Source organism: Leucopleurus acutus, assembly GCF_964270905.1.
Source record: "Leucopleurus acutus genome assembly, chromosome: 8".
NCBI classification, from domain to species: Eukaryota; Metazoa; Chordata; class Mammalia; order Artiodactyla; family Delphinidae; genus Leucopleurus; species Leucopleurus acutus.
This window is the reverse complement of record NC_139151.1, coordinates 14,724,619-14,747,226: the sequence shown is the minus strand read 5'-3', so window position 1 is coordinate 14,747,226 and position 22,608 is coordinate 14,724,619. Positions and strand designations below refer to the sequence as shown.

At 38.1% G+C, this 22,608-nt stretch overlaps 1 protein-coding gene across 7 annotated transcripts in view; it reads right to left on the bottom strand.

Annotated features, from left to right (window-relative positions):
* Positions 1–261: 261 nt before the first annotated feature.
* Positions 262–22,608, bottom strand: part of DDX6 (DEAD-box helicase 6) — a 33,903-nt gene continuing 11,556 nt past the window's right edge. For 5 of the 7 annotated variants that reach the window (XM_082844181.1, XM_082844179.1, XM_082844182.1 and 2 more), the window contains exons 5-11: positions 16,318–16,447; positions 15,259–15,405; positions 14,049–14,143; positions 12,182–12,304; positions 11,575–11,703; positions 10,011–10,127; positions 5,869–6,851 (exon numbers count right to left, since the gene is read on the bottom strand). In XM_082844181.1, the coding sequence (XP_082700307.1) occupies positions 6,498–6,851; positions 10,011–10,127; positions 11,575–11,703; positions 12,182–12,304; positions 14,049–14,143; positions 15,259–15,405; positions 16,318–16,447 (1,095 nt within the window). In that variant the 3' untranslated portion in view covers positions 5,869–6,497. Of the gene's footprint in view, positions 4,175–5,179; positions 5,387–5,867; positions 6,852–10,010; positions 10,128–11,574; positions 11,704–12,181; positions 12,305–14,048; positions 14,144–15,258; positions 15,406–16,317; positions 16,448–22,608 lie in introns of those variants that run through there. The other 2 variants (XM_082844184.1, XM_082844185.1) reach the window with 2 other exon arrangements.

Sequence of the window (22,608 nt, the reverse complement as noted above, 5' to 3'; positions counted from 1 at the left end):
TTTTCCCTTTCCCCAAATGTTTTCAAAATTGAGTTCCCACTGTTCACTTCTCAGTGGAACTGGTCCCTTGTGGCTAGGGACATTAAATTCTATCCCATTTTGTACTAAACAAAAATTTTTTTTCAAGTTTTAATTTTGTTTCAAAAAAGGGACTAGCGACTTGGTTTTCTCCAGGGACCCTCCCTCACAACCACTGGGTAAAGTACAGCAGCCTGTACCTTAGCGACCCAACCCTACCCCTCCCCCCCCCCCCCCCCCCCCCCGCCCAGTATTGTCTACTGGAGAATTTAAACACACTTCTGTTGGAATCTGTCAGCTACGGAGGGGCAGAATCCAGGTGCCAGGCTAGCGCCCTCTTACCTCATGAACTGTTACAACCTTTGGACACTGAACTCTTTACCCCAAAGATGAGTTTTTAGATCAGAAAGGAGAGTGGGTTTTCTTTGGAAGTTTTAAAAAACTACCTTTAAGGATATAAAGTACAACTATAAGCTCACCAAAGTCCACTTAAATTCACCAAAGTTGACTGACGTCAGCTCCCACAAGGCCAATAATTTTGCTTGACAAAGGTTATTTTGCCAGAAAATGATTCCACAATAACAGCTTAAGAGACACAGAATGCTGAAAAAGGAGCAAATTAAAATAACATGGCTTAATTCCCAAGAACTTATTTCATCCTTTTGTTACTCATCTATAAGGTCAGGAGTGTGACTAAAGGCAGTTACTGATGAGGTTATGAGCTTCCAAAGTGTTTCTAAATCCTTAGTGCAGATACCCTCCCTTTTGGGGCAAAGTAACCTCCCTCCCACCCCTATTAAAAAAAAAAAAAATCAAGTGATCAGAATGAGATGTTTTGATTCCAACAATTTACACTCAAGGCTTTGTGCTGGGTTGTCTGGTTCTAACCCAAGCATGATGGTCTCTAACACAAAGCTCATGGCAAAGGAAAGATGCTCCCATCTCATTCTGAAAACAAATATTGATAACCAGTTGCCTCCCCGCCCCCCCCAGTCTTTGGGGCCAACCCATATTATGATGCTGGGACCAACTTGAAAATAATTTAGAGATTATATTTAGGTTTCTCTCTCCCTTCTTCCCATGGAGGATCATTTTAGAATAAATTTATTCCATTCCATTACTAAGGGAAAAGGCAAGAAAGTTTCTCCATCGGAATGTAAGGAAAAGAGAAGGACAGAGGCAGCAAGCTGTGTAACAGTCCACAACTCATTACACAACTATATAACCACTGGTTAAACCAGGTGCTGAATGTAATTTAAATATTAAAAATTGGGCAAATAGTTTTCATCCAAATGAACCAGTGGAAAAATATTATCATTACTTAAAATAAACACCCAATACTGCAAGGAACACAAAAACAACTTCCAATAGTAACAATGCTCCTTATTGTAAGGGCGATTAAAAAAAAAAAAAAAAAAGACTAGGCTTTGACCTAGTCCTTTGAGCATCTTTCCATTTAACAATTCCTATTCAAGAGACAAGCACCAAAACTGGACAGCTGCCTCTACAAGACTGTGTCCAATAGTGGTGTCCCAGATAGTTTTAAGTGCCACTCCTCATCAGAGGCTGTACTTCAGTAATACTTTCAATTTAAAGTCTGTGCTTTTAGAGGGACCCACAGGCATGTGGCACCAGGCAGAGCACAGTCTGAGGATGGCAAAAAAGACTGCGCTGCTTAGTCACCCACACACTCTAGCGAGACACAAAACTTCACTTATGAGCATTCCTTTTCTTCTATAATGAATGATTCCTCTTATCTCGCCAGAGGTGGGGGAGAAAGAGAGCTGCATCAGTACAAGGGCAAGATTTTTGGTCAAAAGTTGATGCCTTTTAAATTCCCTCCCCCCACCCCTCCCTGGAAAAAGGTTACTTCCTTAAGTAGGCCTTGTATTTAGTAACCAACATTGGCTGGATAGACACATGTGGCTTGGCTACCAGATAAATGAGTTATTCTTTTTGGGGTTTGTACTGTGCAGCTCTTGCTACAGTTTTTAAGGAGTTAGGGCTATGTCTGATCAGGAGGCATCTGCAGGATTTTGATCCTCAAGGAATTCTGGGTGTCACAATTTTGCTTAGAACTAGGCAGAGTCAAAAAGCAACTCTGAATAACTGATTTCTTTTTCCAGATGAGTTAAGCATGAAAGTTTATGCAGGACACATCTTGCAATATTTTAGGGTTTTGGAAAACAGTGGCATATGGAAATAAAATTTTTTTAATTTTATTTTTTCCTTTTTTTAAAAAAAAATCCTAGATGCCTCCTAATTGACCTAGTACACTGGGTTAAAAGGGAATTAAAAACATTAAAAAAAAAGTTCACTGGTTTTGCTTCATCTCACTCCTTTTGCCTGGAGATCAGGCCAAACATCAAGCATGTTGGGAGGGGCACAATTTAAAGCAACACTATTGACTGTAATGCGTTTGCCAGCAATTTACAATGCAAAATGACAGATAATTCTTGTCACAAAGCAAGAGGATGGCAAGCAGCTTTCTGTAGCATCGAAGTTAACAGCTCTCAGGGGTTGCCCATTCCTGCAAGTTTATGTATCAAGGTGGGCAGAGGGCAATACACTTACACAGTACAGGAGAAGATCCACAGAAAGTAAGCCCCAGAACTGCTAATGTCACCACAGCTGGTACTGGCTAATATTCTGAAATGCAAATCCATGCTTTATACATATACTGCTCAAAGAAACTGCCACTCAATCAAACTGCCACACTGCAAGGCAAATTATTCTTTGTCCCCTTTTGCTGAGCTTGAAGTGTTTCTCAAACTTTTAAAAAGGGGGGAAGAAACATTATCAGAGAGAGTGTCTCAAAAATAACATCTTGAATTACAGGTTTCTGAAGCTTCCTTGCTCTCTCTGTCAGGCCTCCTCCAAAGGTACTATATGAGACAAAGTGTGGCAGCAGTGATCCCAGACTTCTGGGTCCCTTTTCCAACAGAGGATGTCCCTGTAGAGGTCTGTTCTCTACAGTAAGAAGCCAAAGTACTTTTTTAGAATTTAGTGTTGCGGAAAACTGAGCCCCTCTCATCTTTAGCTGCTCCCATAATCAATCTAATCCCCTTAATCCCAGCAACCTTCATCCAAAAAAAAAAAAATATATATATATATATATATATGTATATATATATATGAACCCAGAAAAAAACCTATTTACAAAGTTTATACAAGTATACACACCCAATTTTCTATGGGACACGCTTTGCCACAGAGGAAAGAGGGTCAAAGGCTCTGACACGTCTACACATCAAGTGCCATAACTGCTAATGGAGGTGTATGTAAACCAGTCTTTAGTGTTCTGCTATAGAGCACAAAAGGCTTGTCATATGGCTCCTGCAATGATAGACTGCTCTTTCCTTTGGGAGCGATGATGTTGCATCTACTCAGCCCAGAAGAAATTTTTACTTGGGATTGTTTTTTTTTTTAAATACATGTATTTACAGTGCGGATGAACTGCAGTTGCATATCAACTCCTCCACATAAAGAAAAAGAAAATGGTGTTTAACATTACTAATACGTTTCATCTTCCAGCCCTGGGCTTGAGTATCGGGTAGAAAGGGAAGAGAGAGACTTCAACTTGAAACCAAAACGGAAAGACAAAAATTTTAAAAAGAAAGAAAAAAGAAAAAAAACAATACTACTGTTGATTCCTTGGGCTGTGTCTAAAAGATGATATTCTGAATGGTCTCATAGCATAAGGCACTTTGCACAAATAAGTAATAAGCTCTTCAGGCTTAAAAAACGGATGAGTAACCAGGGAGAAGTTGAAATGCACTCAAGAGTCAGCTGTTGGAGAATTTTGAAATCGCAGACAAGCTTGTGTTCATCAAGATTCTTCTCTTTTTAGGGTTTCTCCCCTTCTCTTCTTTCTCCTCCTTCCTTGTCCCCCTTCCCCAGAAAACATTTTTAAAAAACCAGCAGTTAGTGCAACTAATGTTCAGTCAGCACACAGTGCAAACAAGTGGAACAAAAAAGGTAAATTCCTTTTTAGCTTTTTTCTCTTCACCAATTAAAAAAAAGAAAAAATGTCTGAGCTCTTTTAAGTCTTCATAGTTCCAAAATAAAAGAAGATGAAAAACCCACAAAGAGAAGAGCATCCCCCCAAAATCGATGTGTCACAGATCCAAACGAGCCTTCTGTAGTTTGTCAAAACCTAAAGAAAAAAGAAGCCTAAAATTAATGCCATGAAAGCAATACGAACTAGGATACATAGGTGTTCACAATCCCCATCCCACTGCTCTCTATAACAGCTTCTACTGAGCCTGTCTGCCTACTATAGAATTCACTCAGGATTAAGGAATTTCTGCTGTGTATCCCAGAGACAGAATGAAACCCTGAAAGTTCTGGTAACAGGCAGCAGTCTCTATGACAATTAAAAAAAAAAAAATTTTTTTTAAACCGTACATGAACTCAACAGCCTACCAATGTATTAGCAAACATGGGCTAGTTTTATATTTGTCCAAGGGTTTTGTGTTTGACATTTAAATTAGGATAAAAAGGTTAAAGTGAAGAGAGTAATTTGAAAAACCTAAAAATAGTAACAGGTAGAATGTTCACTGCTGATTTGGAAACTAACAGCTCTCAAATTAAATCAGAGTTTCCTTAGAGAAATGTAGGCTGTTTTAGGGTTTTTCCCTATGTTAAGCCTTGTTTTAAGCATTTCTACCAGAGCCCAACAGTCACCAAAAGATGAGAAACCATCTGCAGGAAACCAGAGTGGGCATTTAAAATAAGACAGTTATCATCATAACCTGATTACCCCTTTAGCAATAAAATTTTACAGGTAATTTAACATAATTTATTAAGGTTCTCATTAGAAATTAAGAGTGAACACTAGCAGAGATGACCAAGTGATAAAGAGCAAAAATATTTTCATATTCAAAATCGCCAAGATTCTTTTTTGTTTCCATTATTTTAGAAGTCTGAATTTGTCTTAAGTACTGCTCACGTACTACATTACTTAGGAAGACTATATTCAAGTGAACCGCATTTATAGATTCGCCAATAAGATCACAACTACAACTTCAAGATACTTCCTGTTTACTGTCATTTATGCCAAGAGGTATTTCATCCTTTACTGCTAATTATATATCGTGGAACATCAAATTCCCCCCAGGAAAGAGGACCTTGATTTCCCTTCTTTAAACATTATGCTCACTTTGCTATTTTGTCGGGTACACACATGCTTGTTAAGGTTTCTCATCTTCTACAGGCTCGCTGTGGTATTCTGCCACATACAGGCTCTTGTCAATGTTACTCGGGATAGGTTTGATTTCTGTTCCCAGCTGCTCCTCAATACTTTTCAGGTTGAAGCGATCATCATATGTGATCAAGTTGATGGCTAAGCCAAGATGACCAAAGCGACCTAACAAAAACCAATTTTAATTAATGAAACAGTTAAACATGGGAATCAATGTGCAAGCACTAGTCTGTAAGTGGCAAATCCATACAGGATGTATGTTTTGGTTCAGTGCCCTTCTGAGTATATGAACTCACACACACGTTACAACGTCAGGTTTCACAGCCTCAAGTAGCACTGCTATTTTACCTTTGTCAAATGAAAAAACGGGTGCTCATTTCTGTCAAAAATTGCCAGAATATACATACTAAACAGCACAGTTAGAGAAGTGAGCTTCTCATTTGTGAATCTTAAATTAAGCATAAAGTTATTTTAACTTTTTAAAATAAGTGTTCTGGAAGAGTTGGAAATTAATTTGATATATCAAACAACTAAATTAGTTTTAATTCACTGTTCTAACTGCTACCACACTCTACAAAGGAACAAAATTTAGTGATTAAACTTCTCAAACAACCTCCACAAAGAACATCTCCTTCCTTTTCCTCACCTGATCTTCCAATACGATGGAGATAGGTCTCTGCCAGCTTTGGGAAGTCAAAGTTTATTACCACATTCACAGCTTGTATATCAATACCTCGGGTAAACAAATCTTAAAAAAAAAACCAAAAACACAAAACTCCATTATATCCTTCAATTTGGTGCCATAATACTCTTTAACATGTATTTCTAATGTAACCTAAGCTTCATTCACTTCATCAGTAATTCAAAAGCATTTGCAAATTACTGGCATTATCTGTCATGCACATTACCATAAGCAGCTTTCTGCTCAACAAGTTACCTTTTCCCAGTCCTGTAACAAAGTTTTAAAAAAATGGTCTAAGGTGACTGTGCAAATCAAGGATGACTGATAAGCTATATACTCATAAATGAGTCTCAGGAGTGTAATTTTCTTCAGTCTATTTTTGAGTATTTAATCCAAGGTTAACAGAGAAAATTATTTTTAAAAATTTTGTTGTGTAACGTAGAATACTTCTAAAAAGACATAATCCTCTAGCAGTAATTATTTATGCTTTGTTTAGAATTCATTCATCCCCTTCTGCTAAATGATTTATAAGAGGCCTGAGGTAAGCTAATATGCAAGGCTATCCCTTCTAATTCTTTTCTAGTCCCACAATTATTATGCTAATTTAGACTTTGAAAAATACAGGTAGGGGGCTTCCCTGGTGGTGCAGTGGTTGAGAGTCTGCCTGCTGATGCAGGGGACAAGGGTTCGTGCCTTGGTACGGGAAGATCCCACATGCCGCGGAGCGGCTGGGCCCGTGAGCCATGGCCGCTGAGCCTGCGCATCCAGAGCCTGTGCTCCGCGATGGGAGAGGCCACAACAGTGAGAGGCCCGTGTACCGCAAAACAAAACAAAACAAAACAAAAACAATACAAAACTATGTGTAAACGAAACAAAATACTTACCAGTGCAAACAAGATTGCGGCATAAGCCATTTCGGAAATCATGAAATACACGATTCCGATGTTCCTAGGAACAAAGTAACGCATTTGATTTGATTAAAACTCACACAAGCCCCCAAACTGCCATGATTTTTTTCTCCTACCCAAAGTTCTTTATACCCAAATTATTTTTTACATGAATGAGAAAGGAACCAAATTCAATACACATAAGTTAAAAACAAAAGGTGAAAATAATTAACCATAGACTAGTTTCCCATGGGAATAAATATGAATACATATGTATATGCTGCTTATTATCTCAATTCTTAAAGGTATTTTTCGGGCTTCCCTGGTGGCGCAGTGGTTGAGAGTCCACCAGCCGATGCAGGGGATGCGGGTTCGTGCCCCGGTCGGGGAGGATCCCACATGCTGCAGAGCGGCTGGGCCCGTGAGCCATGGCCGCTAAGCCTGTGCTCCGCAACCGGAGAGGCCCACGTACCGCAAAAAAAAAGGTATTTTTCTTTTTTGCTGGAGTGGATTTTTAGTGATAATTTTCACCATACTTCTAAAATATTTCCAACAAAAGATGCCAAAAGTTTGGCTTGACCAGAACATCTACTATTTACCTTTTCAGTTATTATATACAAAAGCTAAAAATAACTACTTTCCAATTTAAAAACAAGAATGAAAACATACACTGACTCTAGCAAAAGCAATAAATCTAGCATCTGGTAAACATTTTTTCAACACAACGTTCTTCCATTCTGAAATATTCTCTTCAATTTAATACATTCATTTCCTGTGGCAATTTTAATATTAGGGGCCTACAAGAAGGTATCTGATCCATGACACTAAGCTTCTTTGAAAACCATATGTGAATTGATTAAGTTCTTAACCCGTTAGCCTACAGAAACTGCTTTCTTATGAAATTTCACAACGTCAGCACAAACACAAAATGTTGTCTTGTGATAGTTTTGAATTTATTTTCTGTTGAATTAAGTTCTGAAATATAGATTGCATCCTTTTCTACAGGCAAATAGTAAAAACAGATGTACCTGAGGAGGTACACAGAAAAATCAGAACCTTCTGCAATGATGGAAATGTTCTGTATCTGTACTTTCCAAAACTGTGACTGCTAGTCACATGTAATACGGCACTTCAAACGTGGTGTGACTGAAGAACTAAATTTTATTTTTTTAACATCTTTATTGGAGTATAATTGCTTTACATATCCCCTCCCTCTTGCATCTCCCTCCCACCCTCCCTATCCCACCCCTCTAGGTGGTCACAAAGCACAAGCTGATCTCCCTGTGCTAGGTGGCTGCTTCCCACTAGCTATCTATTTTACATTTGGTAGTGTATATGTCAGTGCTACTCCCTCATTTCATCTCAGCTTACCCTTCGCCCTCCCCATGTCCTAGAGTCCATTCTCTACGTCTAGGTCTTTATTCCTGTCCTGCCCCTAGGTTCTCCAGAATCATTTTTTTTTCTTTTAGATTCCATATATATGTGTTAGCATACGGTATTTTTCTCTTTCTGACTTACTTCACTCTGTATGACAGACTCTCAGTCCATCCACCTCACTACAAATAACTCAATTCCGTTTCTTTTTATGGCTGAGTAATATTCCATTGTATATATGTGCCACATCTTCTTTATCCATTCACCTGTGGATGGACACTTAGGGTGCTTCCATCTCCCGGATATTGTAAATAGTGCTGCAATGAACACTGTGGTGCATGATTCTTTTTGAATTATGGTTTCCTCACGGTATATGCCCAGTAGTAGGATTGCTGGGTCATATGGTACTTCTATTTTTAGTTTCTTAAGGAACCTCTACACTGTTCTTCATAGTGGCTGTATCCATTTAAATTCCCACCAACAGTGCAAGAGGGTTCCTTTTCTCCACACCCTCTCCAGCATTTATTGTTTGGAGATGTTTTGATGGTGGCCATTCTGACTGGTGTGAGGTGATACCTCATTGTGGTTTTGGTTTGCATTTCTCTAATGATTAGTGATGTTGAGCATCCTTTCATGTGTTGTTGGCCATCTGTATTACTTCTTTGGAGAAATGTCTATTTAGGTCTTCTGCCCATTTTTGGATTGGGTTTTCGTGGTTTTTGCTATTGAGCTGCATGAGCTGCTTGTATATTTTGGAGATTAATCCTTTGTCAGTTCCTTCGTTTGCAAATATTTTCTCCCATTCTGAGGGTTGTCTTTTCATCTTCTTTATGGTTCCCTTTGCTGTGCAAAAGCTTTTAAGTTTCATTAGATCCCATTTATTTATTTTTATTTCCATTTCTCTAGGAGGTGGGTCACAAAGGATCTTGCTGTGATTTATGTCATAGAGTGTTCTCCCTATGTTTTTCTCTAAGAGTTTTATAGTGTCTGGCCTTACATTTAGGTCTTTAATCCATTTTGAGTTTATTTTTGTGTACGGTGTTAGGAAGTGTTCTAATTTCATTCTTTTACATGTAGCTGTCCAGTTTTCCCAGCATCACTCATTGAGGAGGCTGTCTTTTCTCCACTGTATATTCTTGCCTCCTTTATCAAAGATAAGGTGACCATATGTGAGTGGGTTTATCTGTGGGCTTTCTATACTGCTCCATTGATCTATATTTCTGTTTTTGTGCCAGTCCCATACTGTCTTGATTACTGTAGCTTTGCAGTATAGTCTGAAGTCAGGGAGCCTGATTCCTCCAGCTCAGTTTTTCTTTCTTAAGATTGCTTTGGCTATTCGGGGTCTTTTGTGTTTCCATACAAATTGTGAAATTTTTTGTTCTAGTTCTGTGAAAAATGCCATTGGTAGTTTGACAGGGATTGTACTGAATCTAAATTTTAAGTATTGTTCAATTTTCACTTATTTATTTAAATTTTAACTCTTTTAAATTGCCACCTGTAGCTAGTGATTACTGTATTAAATACTAGCCCAAATCTAAGAATACGGGGAAGGAAGGGAATAAAATCTCACATTTCTATTATGCTTGGCAACTTACAAACTACTCATTCATACATAATCTCAATCTTCCTGACAACCCTGTGAGGTAAGAATATGTACTATTAACCCTGTTTGTAGTTAGAAAACCTAACCTCAGAGAGGTTAAAATGAATGGTCCTTTGCCTGCTAAGGAATAATTTATTCTTAAACTCACGGCATTTGGAAGAGCATTAAAACAAAACAAAATCCAAGAAATACTAAGAAAAAGGTTTTTAAAAAAATCTATACAAGTTCAAGTTTTATACTCACCTGCCTCATTTTAGCATGGATATAGAAGCAAGAATAACCCAGTTGAGAAATCTTCTTGGCTAGCAATTCAACTCTCTGAGAGGAGTTACAGAAAATGATCGACTGGTTTATCTGAAGCTGAGCACAGGGGGAAAACAAAACAAAAGATGACGTAAGGAAGGAAAACAAAAACCTTCATTAACTTTGCCAAATCTTGAAAATATCATCTAAGACTTAGAATCTCATAATATAAGAGAGATGCAAAACTGTAAAAATTTTAAGTACTATTTCATTTACATAGCAGTTGAAGATAATTTTTATTGTAGAGTAAGTTTTATTGTAGCAGAGTATTTTTCATAAGGGCTGCATAATTGCCAACAGGAGTAAAACACAGCCAATTCTCATTACTTGAGGTAGTTATGTTCTATACAGTTACTGGAAACACTGAATTACTGAATATAGGACCACTGCTTCCAGGGGAAATACAGGGTTAGGTTCCTGTGAGGAACACTTAACTTCTTCCATCAACGGGCCAACAGATAACCTTGTTTTATGTGTGTTACTGATTTTATTTTTTTTGGCCCTGCCACACAGCTTGCAGGATCCTAGTTCCCTGACCAGGGATTGAACCCATGCCCTCTGCAGTGGAGGCGCGGAGTCCTAACCACTGGACCACCAAGGAATTTGGTTTAAACAGTGTTACTGTTTAAAGACACCTTATTTACTCATGGCCCACAGTTCTGTAACTCATGCCTTTATGAAGTTTATCTAATACATTATCTCTGCAAGGCACATCAGTCTTCTTGTACTTAGGAGCGCTGGACAACACTTCTGCACTATGCCTAGAGGCCATTTAAAAGAGTGAAATCAACAGAAAAGCACAGAAATGTGGGAAATGTGGCACTAAATAGACTGTGAAAAGGGTGCTCATTTATAGTATGAGCTGAAACAAGAAAGCAGGGGGAAACCGCACGAGGTCTCAAATTTTTCACGTATGTCTGCAAATGACGTCAAGAGCACCTGAGTACTGACTTTGGGGTGACAAGGAAATTTTGGCAAATTTGCAAAAACAGAATCTGCCTACAACAGAACAATTATAATTACTGAGAATAATGAGGATTATCTGTAATTAAGGTCAAATTATTTTAGAATCAAATTAGAAGTGCCTGTGACTTGACAATCATACAGTATCAGCTTCAGATCAACAACTCAAACTACCTTTAGAAAAAACTAAGGAATTTTTTTTACACTGAAAATGCTGAGAGGGACTTCCCTGGTGGTCCAGTGGTTAAGACTCCGTGCTCCCAGTGCAGGGTGCCCGGGTTTGATCTAGATCCCTAGATCCCTGATCTAGTCAGGGAACTAGATCCCGCATGCTGCAACTAAGAGCCCACATGCTGCAACTTAAAAGATCCTGCATGCCACAACTAAGACCCGGCGCAGCCAAATAAATAAGTATTTAAAAAAAAAAAAAAAGAAAGAAAGAAAAAGAAAATGGTGAGAAAACTGATACAACTGTTTGTTTTACTGAGGTTAAGTAGTAAGTAACGGACAACATTCAGCCGCTGAAGCCTAACAGACTTACCCTGGAGAAAAGTGTGTTGAGGCAGTGTACTTTTTGGCGCTCAGTTACATATGCGTAGTACTGGGTTACTCCCTTCAAAGTTAGTTCCTCCATCAGGTTAATCTCATAGGGTTTCTGCAAATGGGAATTCTGAAAAAAAGAAGAGTCTCATATTTAAATGAAAGCAGAGTCTATTTCTTAAACTCAGAATATATCCTCATACATTTCTGCCTGACAAACTCTTAAAGAATGGAGCCCTCTTTAAAACGTTATTATCTGTCATGGAAGAAGTAAATTACCATAAAATGGGAGATATAACATTCAGATATACAGCTAAGTTACTATTTTGTACTTTAAATATAGAATTATGCTGTAATCAATTTATCTAGAACCAATGGCTATGTCAGTCTGACACCAAAAGCTAAGTGAACAAATAAGAATCAAATTACTTTTGTATCTTAAAAAAATCAGTTAATTTATGCACAACAAACCTTAATTGATCAGCTGAAGAAAAAGTCCCAAACTTGAAATCAGTGTAATAAAGACTAGTAGTAAGATGTAATTATGGATAAAGATATACTCATGGACAACAGAATAGTACTGCTTCCAAGTACAGGTTTATACTCACCATGAACTTCTGTACACTAAGAGGGAAAGTAGCAGAATATAATAAAATCTGTCTGTTTTTAGGTAGCGTGAGAATAATATCCTCCATTATCTGCACAAAATCCTGTGACAGCAACTTATCTGCCTGTAGTACAAAGAGAAGACAATCTTAAACACAATGAAATAATGTCTAAGGTCTTTGGTTAATAAGGCATCATCCAGCAAGTTCATGGAATGCTCCTGGTTGTAAACAGTAAGTCCTCTACAACACTGCGTAGTCCAAAGGCACCAAGACACGTTACCAGTGATTCAGAAGGGGAAAAGTCTGTAATACTCATCCTCCAAGGAAAAAAAGTCCCAGACAGAAATAATCCTTGTTCCCATAACAAAATTTTAATGTGACTTCCATTACAGAGACATTATAGTATAGTGGTTAAAAGTACAGGCTACAGAGTCAAACTACCTGGGTTTAAAACTTGTCTCCTGGGCTTCCCTGGTGGCGCAATGGTTGAGAGTCTGCCTGCCAATGCAGGGGACACGGGTTCGAGCCCGGTCTGGGAAGATCCCACATGCCGCGGAGCAATTAGGCTCGTGAGCCACAACTACTGAGCCTGCGCGTCTGGAGCCTGTGCTCCGCAACAAGAGAGGCCACGATAATGAGACGCCCGTGCACCGCGATGAAGAGTGGCCCCTGCTTGCCACAACAGGAGAAAGCCCTCGCACAGAAATGAAGACCCAACACAGCCATAAATAAATAAATTAAAAAAAAAAAAAACTTGTCTCCTTATCAGCTATGTTGGGAGGTTTCTTAACCACTATTTTAGTTTCCACAATTTAAAAATTAAAATGTCTTCTTACTGTACTAACTACTTTATAGGATACCTATCTTATAGGATTCTTGCAAAAATTAAATGAAAAAACACGTAAAGCACTTAGTGCTAGCATGCAGTAACTAATAAATGTGCTCTCATTACTCAAAGATAAAAACCTGTTCTGAATAGATCATGACGAAACTGCTCTAGTAATCTAAAACACAGACCAAACAGGAAAATAACTTTAAAAACATCAACACTGGTTTCTTATATGTATAAAACACTGCTAGGTCCTAAGGATGCAGAGCTGAATAAGTTCTTAAAAGGCACTTATAACCTGGTGAGATAACACATTATAACAGGGACGAAAAAACAAACAATACAAAGCTGTATGTTAAATGAGGGGTTAGAGACATTACATGCTTCTTAAGATGAATCACAGAATGGAAAGAGACTTTGAATGAACTTGGCTTTGAGATTATTCAACAACTTCTCTCACTGAAAAATAAAAACCTCGCTTTACTAAGAAAAAGACACAAGGCTGATTTAGTCCTATAAATTCCTATCATCTATTGTTTTTAAAGGGTAAAACATGTTTTGTAAGCAAATTACTTTGAACCGACAAGAGTCATGCATTTATTAAAAGGTCATAGGGACTTCCCTGGTGGCAGAGTGATTAAGAATTCACCTGCCAATGCAGGGGACATGGGTTTGAACCCTAGTCCGGGAAGATCCCACGTGCCGCAGAGCAACTAAGCCCACGTGCCACAACTACTGAGCCTGCAAGCCACAACTACTGCGCCTGCGTGCTACAACGACTGAAGCCCGTGTGCCTAGAGCCTGTGTTCTGCAACAAGAGAAGCCAACCCACCGCAACAAAGAGTAGCCCCCGCTTGCCACAACTAGAGAAAGCCTGCGCGCAGCAACGAAGACCCAATGCAGCCAAATATTAAAAAAAAAACAAAACAAAACAAATAAAAGCGCATAAACACAAAGAGGTTATGCTTCATTCACTGGCAGTTATGAACAAAGCCAGAGTAGTACAGAATAGTATATTTCCAAATGAAGAGACATTACCTCATCCAATACTATCATCTGGACATGATCAACTTTTGCTACTCCTTTCTTGATAAGATCCAGGATTCTCCCAGGGGTAGCTATCACAACATGCACTACACAAGATTAGAAAACATATTTTCGTTAATTTTAGTTGGGGCAAAAAGGATATAGTAAAGGTTTATATCATATATTTTATCAGAAATACTGCTGTAGAGGCAGGAATAATACAAAGAGGCACAGATGTGTTTTAGAATATGGATTTCCATTTCATCTTTGGTTGGCTAGAGAATACCTGTTAGTTTCAGTGCTACATGGGGGTGGGGCTACAACTTCCCAAATCACCTGCTCCAAATTTGTCTTGGGGCAACCCCCAAGGAAAAACAAAAGGTATGCCAAGCTTCTGATACAGTAGCTTGCCTTTAATCTAGATCAAGGGTCTTCCGAAGACTGTAATAAGGATCAAATAAAATAATCATTTTAAATAACAGGACAGCACAAAGAATATAATAATTAAACTAATCAAATGATAATCATATGTAAAATTTTGACTAAAATTCTATGTATAATTTTATATAAGTGGATTTCATTCTTGCTGTTTTCTTTTTTCACTAAATAATGTACCATGGAGAACTCTTCATTAAAAAATGAATACAGGTCAGCTTCACTCTTTAATGGCCGTGTAGAATTCCCTTCAGACTATATCCAATGTATTTTAGCCAAACTCCCTTGACATTCAGGTTGCTCCAAGTTTTTCAGTACTACAAACCATGCTGTAGTAAACAACCTTGCATTTGTCCAGTTATTTCTTCAAAAAAAGATTCTTAAAAATATACATTTATAATTTTGAAATATAATGCCAAATTGCCCACCACAGAGATTATATCAACTTATACGCCCATGTTGCAAGACAGCCAACTTCTCCACAAACTCACATTACTGGTTACTAATTAGCCTTGCCAATCTGAATTAACCTTGTCAATCAGACAGGTACAATATCACTTTACTGTTTTTATGTACAATTTAAAAAATTAGTAAGGCTGAATATTCTTTCTATTACTAAAACAATTTGTTTTTTTGCTTGAATGAAATGGTCATTTCCTTTATTCATTTTTATATTGCAATGTTTGTTCCTTATTAATTTAAAAAACAATTTAAATAAGTTACTGAAAGGAAACACCTGTGTGTGGAATTACAGAGAGCCAGCCACCTTACATCAATCATTTCCTACCTGTATCATCAAGCCTCATTATGTCATCCCGTAAATTGGTTCCTCCTGTGGTTGCCATCACTTTAGCCCCTCCCATGTGTTTGCTGACCTGGATGCAAATTTGACTGACCTGTAGAGCAAGTTCTCTAGTGGGAACAATCACCATTGCTGGAAAATAACAAATAACAGAGAAAACAGAAAAAAAACAGCATATATTAAGAGTTTAAGAAGCTACAGAAATATTTCCCCTTGTAATTAAGACACTCAAATGAATAAATTTCCTAAAAAAAAAAAAAAAGAGAACCTATTATAGTGTTCCAGATTTAGACTATTCCTCAGTAACAATGCTATACAATTCTTGTACTCTTCTTATTTACAAACCCTTAAAGGGTTCTTTGAGTTGTCAATTATTAGCCCAAAGTTCATTAATATTTTAGTAAGAGATTCACTAGTCAAAATACCCAAATAAGAAACTCTTGCCACCCAGTTCTATTTATATCATATGAAAGTAAGTAACAGAGAGATGGCAGAAATAATAATTATAAATCAAGAAAGCTGGGGGAAAAAACAGCTGAAAATTTAAGAAAAAGCTTCAGAGATGAAAATTTAACTCTATTAGCTTACTCTGGGTACAATTATGGAAATTTGTTTCTTCCTTACTGCCTAACCTCTTAAAATCCCCAAACCACAAGGCTTTAAAGAGAAAAAGTTCATGTTTCTACAAGGAACTCTGCAGACACACAGCTGTCACAAGAAACATTTCAGTTCCCTAGTTTGTAAGTATCTATGTCAGATAATTTAACTTCTCAAGATCTTAGCTTTTCCGATCTATCTATAGGACGATAATCTTATTTTGCCTATCTCACTGGAATGTTGTCATAGCTGTGTAATATGTAAAAGAACTTTGAAAACTAGAAAATCTCTTTAAAAAAAGTTAGGAATCATTTTTACAAGACAACCAGGCCAAAAACCGTGAAAAGGATAAATACGAATTCCAGATTATTTAAGTTCTGACTAAAAAAAAGATGGTAATCGCTCCAAGATTTAAATCGCCATTTACAGTTTAAACAAACAACTAACCTTGTATATTGTCCTTCTTCAGGTCTAGCCGTTCAAGTAAGGGAATGAGGTAGGCACCGCTCTTGCCTGTTCCGTTTTTTGCTCTAGCTAAAATATCCCTACCAGATAAAGCAATGGGAATGCTCTCCTCCTAGAAGAGATAAGACAATGCAAATTACTTGTGAATAAAAACAGTACATAAGCAAATTCTTCTCTAAAACACACTGAAAGTATACATAGCTCTTTGGTATTATTTTGAAGCATTTTACAAGAATAAGTAGAGACCAAATAAATTAGCAGGAACAGTCCACGTCACCATCAGTATCAACTGACATTTACCAGAGCTGCTTATAAAATACATACTCAAGTAATAAAAAAAACTGTATGTGTAAGTCTGCATGTGCAAATGTGTTGTCTAAGGAAGCTGAGCATCAACAACCAAGACGAGTAACTTGGGCTAACATCATGAATACATAGAGGAAAAAAAGCAAAGGACATTTCACAATTAAAAACTGGAGGAAAAGACAGCACAAACAATATTCAAAGGAAAGACTGTAATAAGATATTCTGAGACTAGTGAACCAACTTGACCACAATGAAAAACTGTAAGTTGGACAATTTATCCCTACACAAAACAGGAATCAGCTGGAAAAGTTTAACCTCGGGTCCTATTTGATTTTTTTAAAAAATCATATTACATAATGTCCAATGTCTGTCTCACAGCCAACTTCCGTCCTGAGATGTGCTCAACTGGAGTCTCAACTCTATTCCAGTTATCTTGATCCATGGTCATATTACCAAGGCTGACTTCTCATTTTCATATTTGGCTTAGTTGGTCATATGTGTTTTGAAGAAGATAGTATTTCTTATTAGAACAAATTTCCTAGACAATAGCAAAGGATTCCTAACGATTACTAAATATTAAATACACATATATGGAGAGAAATTTAAAAAGTAAAACAGGTATAAACAGAGAGGAAGCAGAACATTTCGATTTCTAAAACTAAACATTTTAATTTCTAAAACTAGAAAATTAGGAAAATAAATTAGGAAACGAGATTTACAATCACTAAAATAATTAGCTCTTTCTATGCTTGAGCTAATGACCAAAAACAGTATCTCTAGCACTTTAAAACTGTTACTGAAGGACTTCCCTGGTGGCACCGTGGTTAGGAATCCGCCTGCTAATGCAGGGAACACGGGTTCAAGCCCTGGGCCGGGAAGATCCCACGTGCCTCGGAGCAACCAAGCCTGTTTGGTGTGTGCCCCAACTACTGAGCCTGCGCTCTAGAGTCCATGAGCCCCAACTACTGAGCCCTCGTGCCACAACTACTGAAGCCCATGCGCCTAGAGCCCAGGCTCCGCAACAGGAGAAGCCACTGCAATGAGAAGCCTGCACACCGCAATGAAGAGCAGCCCCCGCTCACCGCAACTAGAGAAAGCCTGCGCACAGCAACAAAGGCCCAACACAGCCATAAAAACCAAAAAAAAACCCCACACCGTTACTGGAGAAATATCTAAATCATAAGCATCATGACTTTCATTTCCCACCATGACTCTTATTCTAGAACCCCAATCACAGGGGTCAGATGGGTTCCATATGGTCAGAATAACTAACACAGCTGCCAGAACAACTGCGAAAATGATCCAGTCATAATACTCTATTACCTTGTTCCTACAGCCAGCATTAAACAGTCTGCTTATTATGTATGGTAAAGCAGGTCAAAGAAGAAAACCTTGGTTTTGACCCTTTGGTCTTGATCTCTTCCCTCCTACTTTGAGTCAACTCCATTAATCTTTTGTTGTCCTGAAGGCCCGTTATCCCCATGAGTTCATTCTCTTCTATGGTTTTTAAACAGGCTACCTGCATACTACTCAGTTCTACAGCAGAAAAAAAGGCTAGGTGGTCTCCCAGTGACTTCCTGAATCAGGTTCTTTAAAAGGATAAGACTTCTGGAAACCATAAACAAGACGAAAAGACAGCCCTCAGAATGGGAGAAAATATTTGCAAATGAAGCAACTGACAAAGATTAATCTCCAAAATATACAAGCAGCTCACACAGCTCAATATCAAAAAGACAACCCAATCCAAAAATGGGCAGAAGACCTAAATAGACATTTCGCCAAAGAAGACATACACATGGCCAACAAACACATGAAAGGCTGCTCAACATCACTATTAGAGAAATGCAAACCAAAACTACAATGAGGTATCACCTCACACCGGTCAGAATGGCCATCATCAAAAAATCTACAAACAATAAATGCTGGAGAGGGTGTGGAGAAAAAGGAACCCTCATACACTGTTGGTGGGAATATAAATTTATACAGCCACTATGGAGAACAGTTTGGAGGTTCCTTAGAAAACTAAAAATAGAACTACAATATGACCCAACAATCCCACTACTGGGCATATACCCAGAGAAAACCGTAATTAAAAAAAAACACATGCACCCCAATGTTCACAGCAGCACTATTTACAACAGTCAGGTCATGGAAGCAATCTAAATGTCCATCAACAGAGGAATGGATAAAGAAGATGTGGTACATGGGCTTCCCTGGCGGGGCAGTGGTTGAGAGTTCGCCTGCCGATGCAGGGTACATGGGTTCGTGCCCCGGTCCGGGAAGATCCCACATGCTGCAGAGCGGCTGGGCCCGTGAGCCATGGCCGCTGAGCCTGCGCGTCTGGAGCCCGTGCTCCGCAACGGGAGAGGCCACAACAGTGAGAGGCCCGCGTACCGCCAAAAAAAAAAAAAAAAAAGGAAAAGGAAGATGTGGTACATATATACAATGGAATATTACTCAGCCATAAAAAGGAACGAAATTGGGTCATTTGTAGAGACACGGATGAACTGAGAGTCCTACAGAGTGAAGTCAGAAAGAGAAAAGCAAATGTCATATAATAACGTGTACATATGGAATCTAGAAAATGGTATACACGATCTTATTTGCAAAGCAGAAAGAGATTTGGACGTAGAGAACAAATGTATGGATACAAAGGGGGAAAGGGGGAGGGAGGGAGGGACTGGAATTGACACATATACATTATTGAAACTATGTACAAAATAGACAACTGATGGGAACGTACTGTATAGCACAGGGAACTCTACCTAATGCACTGTGGTAACCGAAATGGGAGGGAAGTCCAAAAGGGAGGGGATACCTGTATGCGTATGGCTGATTCATTTTGTTGTGCAGTGGAGGCTAACAAAACATTGTAAAGCAACCATACTCCAATAAAAATTAATAATAAAAAAAAAGATAAGACTTCTGAATGAAGTAAGACAGGGCAGAATTAGATTGGGGGTATCCTAATTCCTATTTGGGGTTTATCTTTTGACTTAAAGGCCATTCACTGACTCCTATTCCTCTACTCTGACAGGACTTATGCTCTACAGAAACTGTTTAAGGACAGGACTTTAACAAAGTAAGCTAGTCTGTAAGTTAAGATGCACTGTATTTCATCTCATATGGTGATCATTATGATTAGCAGTCAGGAGATCCAGTATATCCACACCGTCTCTTACTACTGTTTCCTGGGAAGATTAAGTAATATGAAGCAAGAGAATTCAAGTCCGACTCACACAGCTTTGAAACCCAAGAGGAAGTCATGGGGAGCAGCCAGGGAGAAGAGGAAGGAGGAAGGAGGCTAAATAATTTTTAAAAACTTACTGAGATGGACACTATGCTTAGATACTTAACGTTAATTATATCCTTTCAAGCTAGGTACGTTTTGTTTTACAACTGACAGATGGATCCTCAGACTGTTTTACTGAAGGTCACAAAGCAAGAAATGCTAGAACCAGGATTTGAACTTCGGTTTGCAAACAGAGAAATTGGTACCTCATATACCACTAAGTACAATGTACAGCCATTTTGGAAAACAGTCTGGCAGTTCCTCAAAAAGTTAAAGAGTTACCATTTGAACCAGCAATTCTACTCCTAGGTATATACCCAAGAGAAATGAAAATATCTCCACACAAAAATTCGTACACCAGTGTTCAAAGGAGCATTATTCATAACAGCTAACAGTGGAAACAACCCTACAACTGAAGAATGGATAAACCAATGTGGTATAGCTATACAGTGGACTATTATTCAACAATAAAAAGGAATGGAGTACTGATACATGCTACAATATGGATGAGCCCTAAACACATGCTAAGTCAAAAAAGCCAGTCACAAAAGAGCATATATTGTATGGTTCCATTTACATGAAATTGTCCAGAATAAGCCAATCCATACAGACAGAAAGTAGATTAGTGGTTGCTTAGAGCTAGGGGAAGATGAAGGGTGATTACTAAAGTTTCTTTTTGGGGTGATGAAAATACTCTAAAATTGACTGTTTTAGTTGTGTGACTGCACAACTGTGAATATACTAAAAAACAATGAATTGTATACTTAAAATGTGTGAATTATACCCTAAGGCCACCAAAAACAAAACAACCAAAAACAAAAACAAAACCCACCAAAACCCAAAAAAACAACACAAAAAACAGAAACCTTAACCTTAAACGACCTTAAGGTCTGATTCTGCCACTTTAGCTCTCCAAAGTCCATGTTCCACTGTAAGGTCTAGGGACTGAGCCAGTATGTATTTATTGTGTTTTTATAACCCTACTATCCATCCATTCCCCTTTCTTAGTAGCACCGTAACTCTGAGGAATTACATCCTCCCCACCCCAATGGATAGTCTAGCCAACTTCCTCAGCTGTATGGAGGACAATGACTGAAGCCAGGCCGGGCTGAATGCTGCCTTCTAAGAATTGAAATTGCTATAGTGCATCCTATAACAATTTACAGCTTCCTGAGCCCTTTAGGGCTGCCCTGGTTCTTGGCCAATGCCAAGTGTGTTTCTCCAGACTTCTCCCTAATCTTGTGAATTCCTGATATTCAATAAATTTCCTTTTGCTTAAGTAACCCAAGTTGGTCTCTGTTGCCTACAACCAAAGAATGGGATACCTTCCAATTTCCTAGTACTGAGAGGCATTTTACCAAAGTATAGTACCTGAAAAGGCTCCAAATTGCCCAGCTAGCTGCTTTTAGAGTAGCTGCTTCTTTTTACTTCCTAGGACTAGTTGAATTTAAGAACCTTAATTTCAGGGGAAAAAAATATGGGTACTGTGGAGGAGATAAGCAATGGTGACAACATCTACTGCTACCCAGAAAAAAAGGAGACGGAAGATAGTAATTTCAAAAAGAACATCTCCAGCTTAAGGAACACACCCCAATTTTACCATAGTAACCAATGAAGACATGCATTTAAAGACTTTGAGAATTTAGGAAAATAATTCTTTTAGCAATAAATCCATGTTAGCAGGAGGAATGAATTATAAAAGAATTAAGAATGCTCTAATTCTTAACTATAAATTTAATAAACGACCAATTAGACTTGGTTAACAAAATAATTTCTCAAAATAATTTGAGATTCCTGACTTGATATGAAATTTGGTTGCCAAAAGAAGGAACTTCCATGTTTCCCTCAATAATGAACTACTTGCCATTCCATCATCTTCTTACCTAAAAAGTCTTCAAAAGTTGTGCCTAAGGTCTGGAAGCAGCAAGAGCTGTCACCAATCATCCCCAAGTTAATATAAGGTTTCTCAATGTTAAGCAGAATAAGACAGACTCTTAGGTCCTCCAAAGAAGTCTCTATTCCTGTAAAGCTAGGCCTCAGAATGGCATGGTTATGCTACTGGGCACAGCATTCAGACCAAGAACTAGAATCACAGATGGCTGTACCAAAGAAAAATGTGTGGAAGCAATCTGTAGTATATCTGGTTCCAGCCTGTCAGTGTAAAATTATATCGTCTCAAAAGATTTTAAGTGCCTCATTTTCTAATAATCCTATAGCCAAAGTGCAACTAAGTCAGATCTCTTAAAAAAGATTCAAATGTATATGACACCCATCTGGTCAAGAGGATTTTATATCTGCAGAGAAAAAAAAAATGCCTGGATCAAACTGTAAAACTAAGTACTATAAAGACAATAGACACGTTTTAGTAAAAGAAAAAAAAATAACAAAAAAAAAAGTGAGGAAAGAAGGTAGACAAGAAGAGAATAGAAGAATGCCAGTCACGAGGTTGGATTTTACTAGAGGACTTCTAGATTTCTTTTGGTTCTAAAGGCCTAGTATTTATGGTTTGTTACACTGAATGATTCTAAGAAGCATGTTATCTTGTGTTTTCCATGGATCCTCAGGCAAAACAACAGTGCAGGAAAAAGCAATGTGAATGATAGTCTCAGGTATACAGAATAATACTTTATATTCATACTCTGCTTGCTATTTCAAAATACACCTTGGAGCATTGT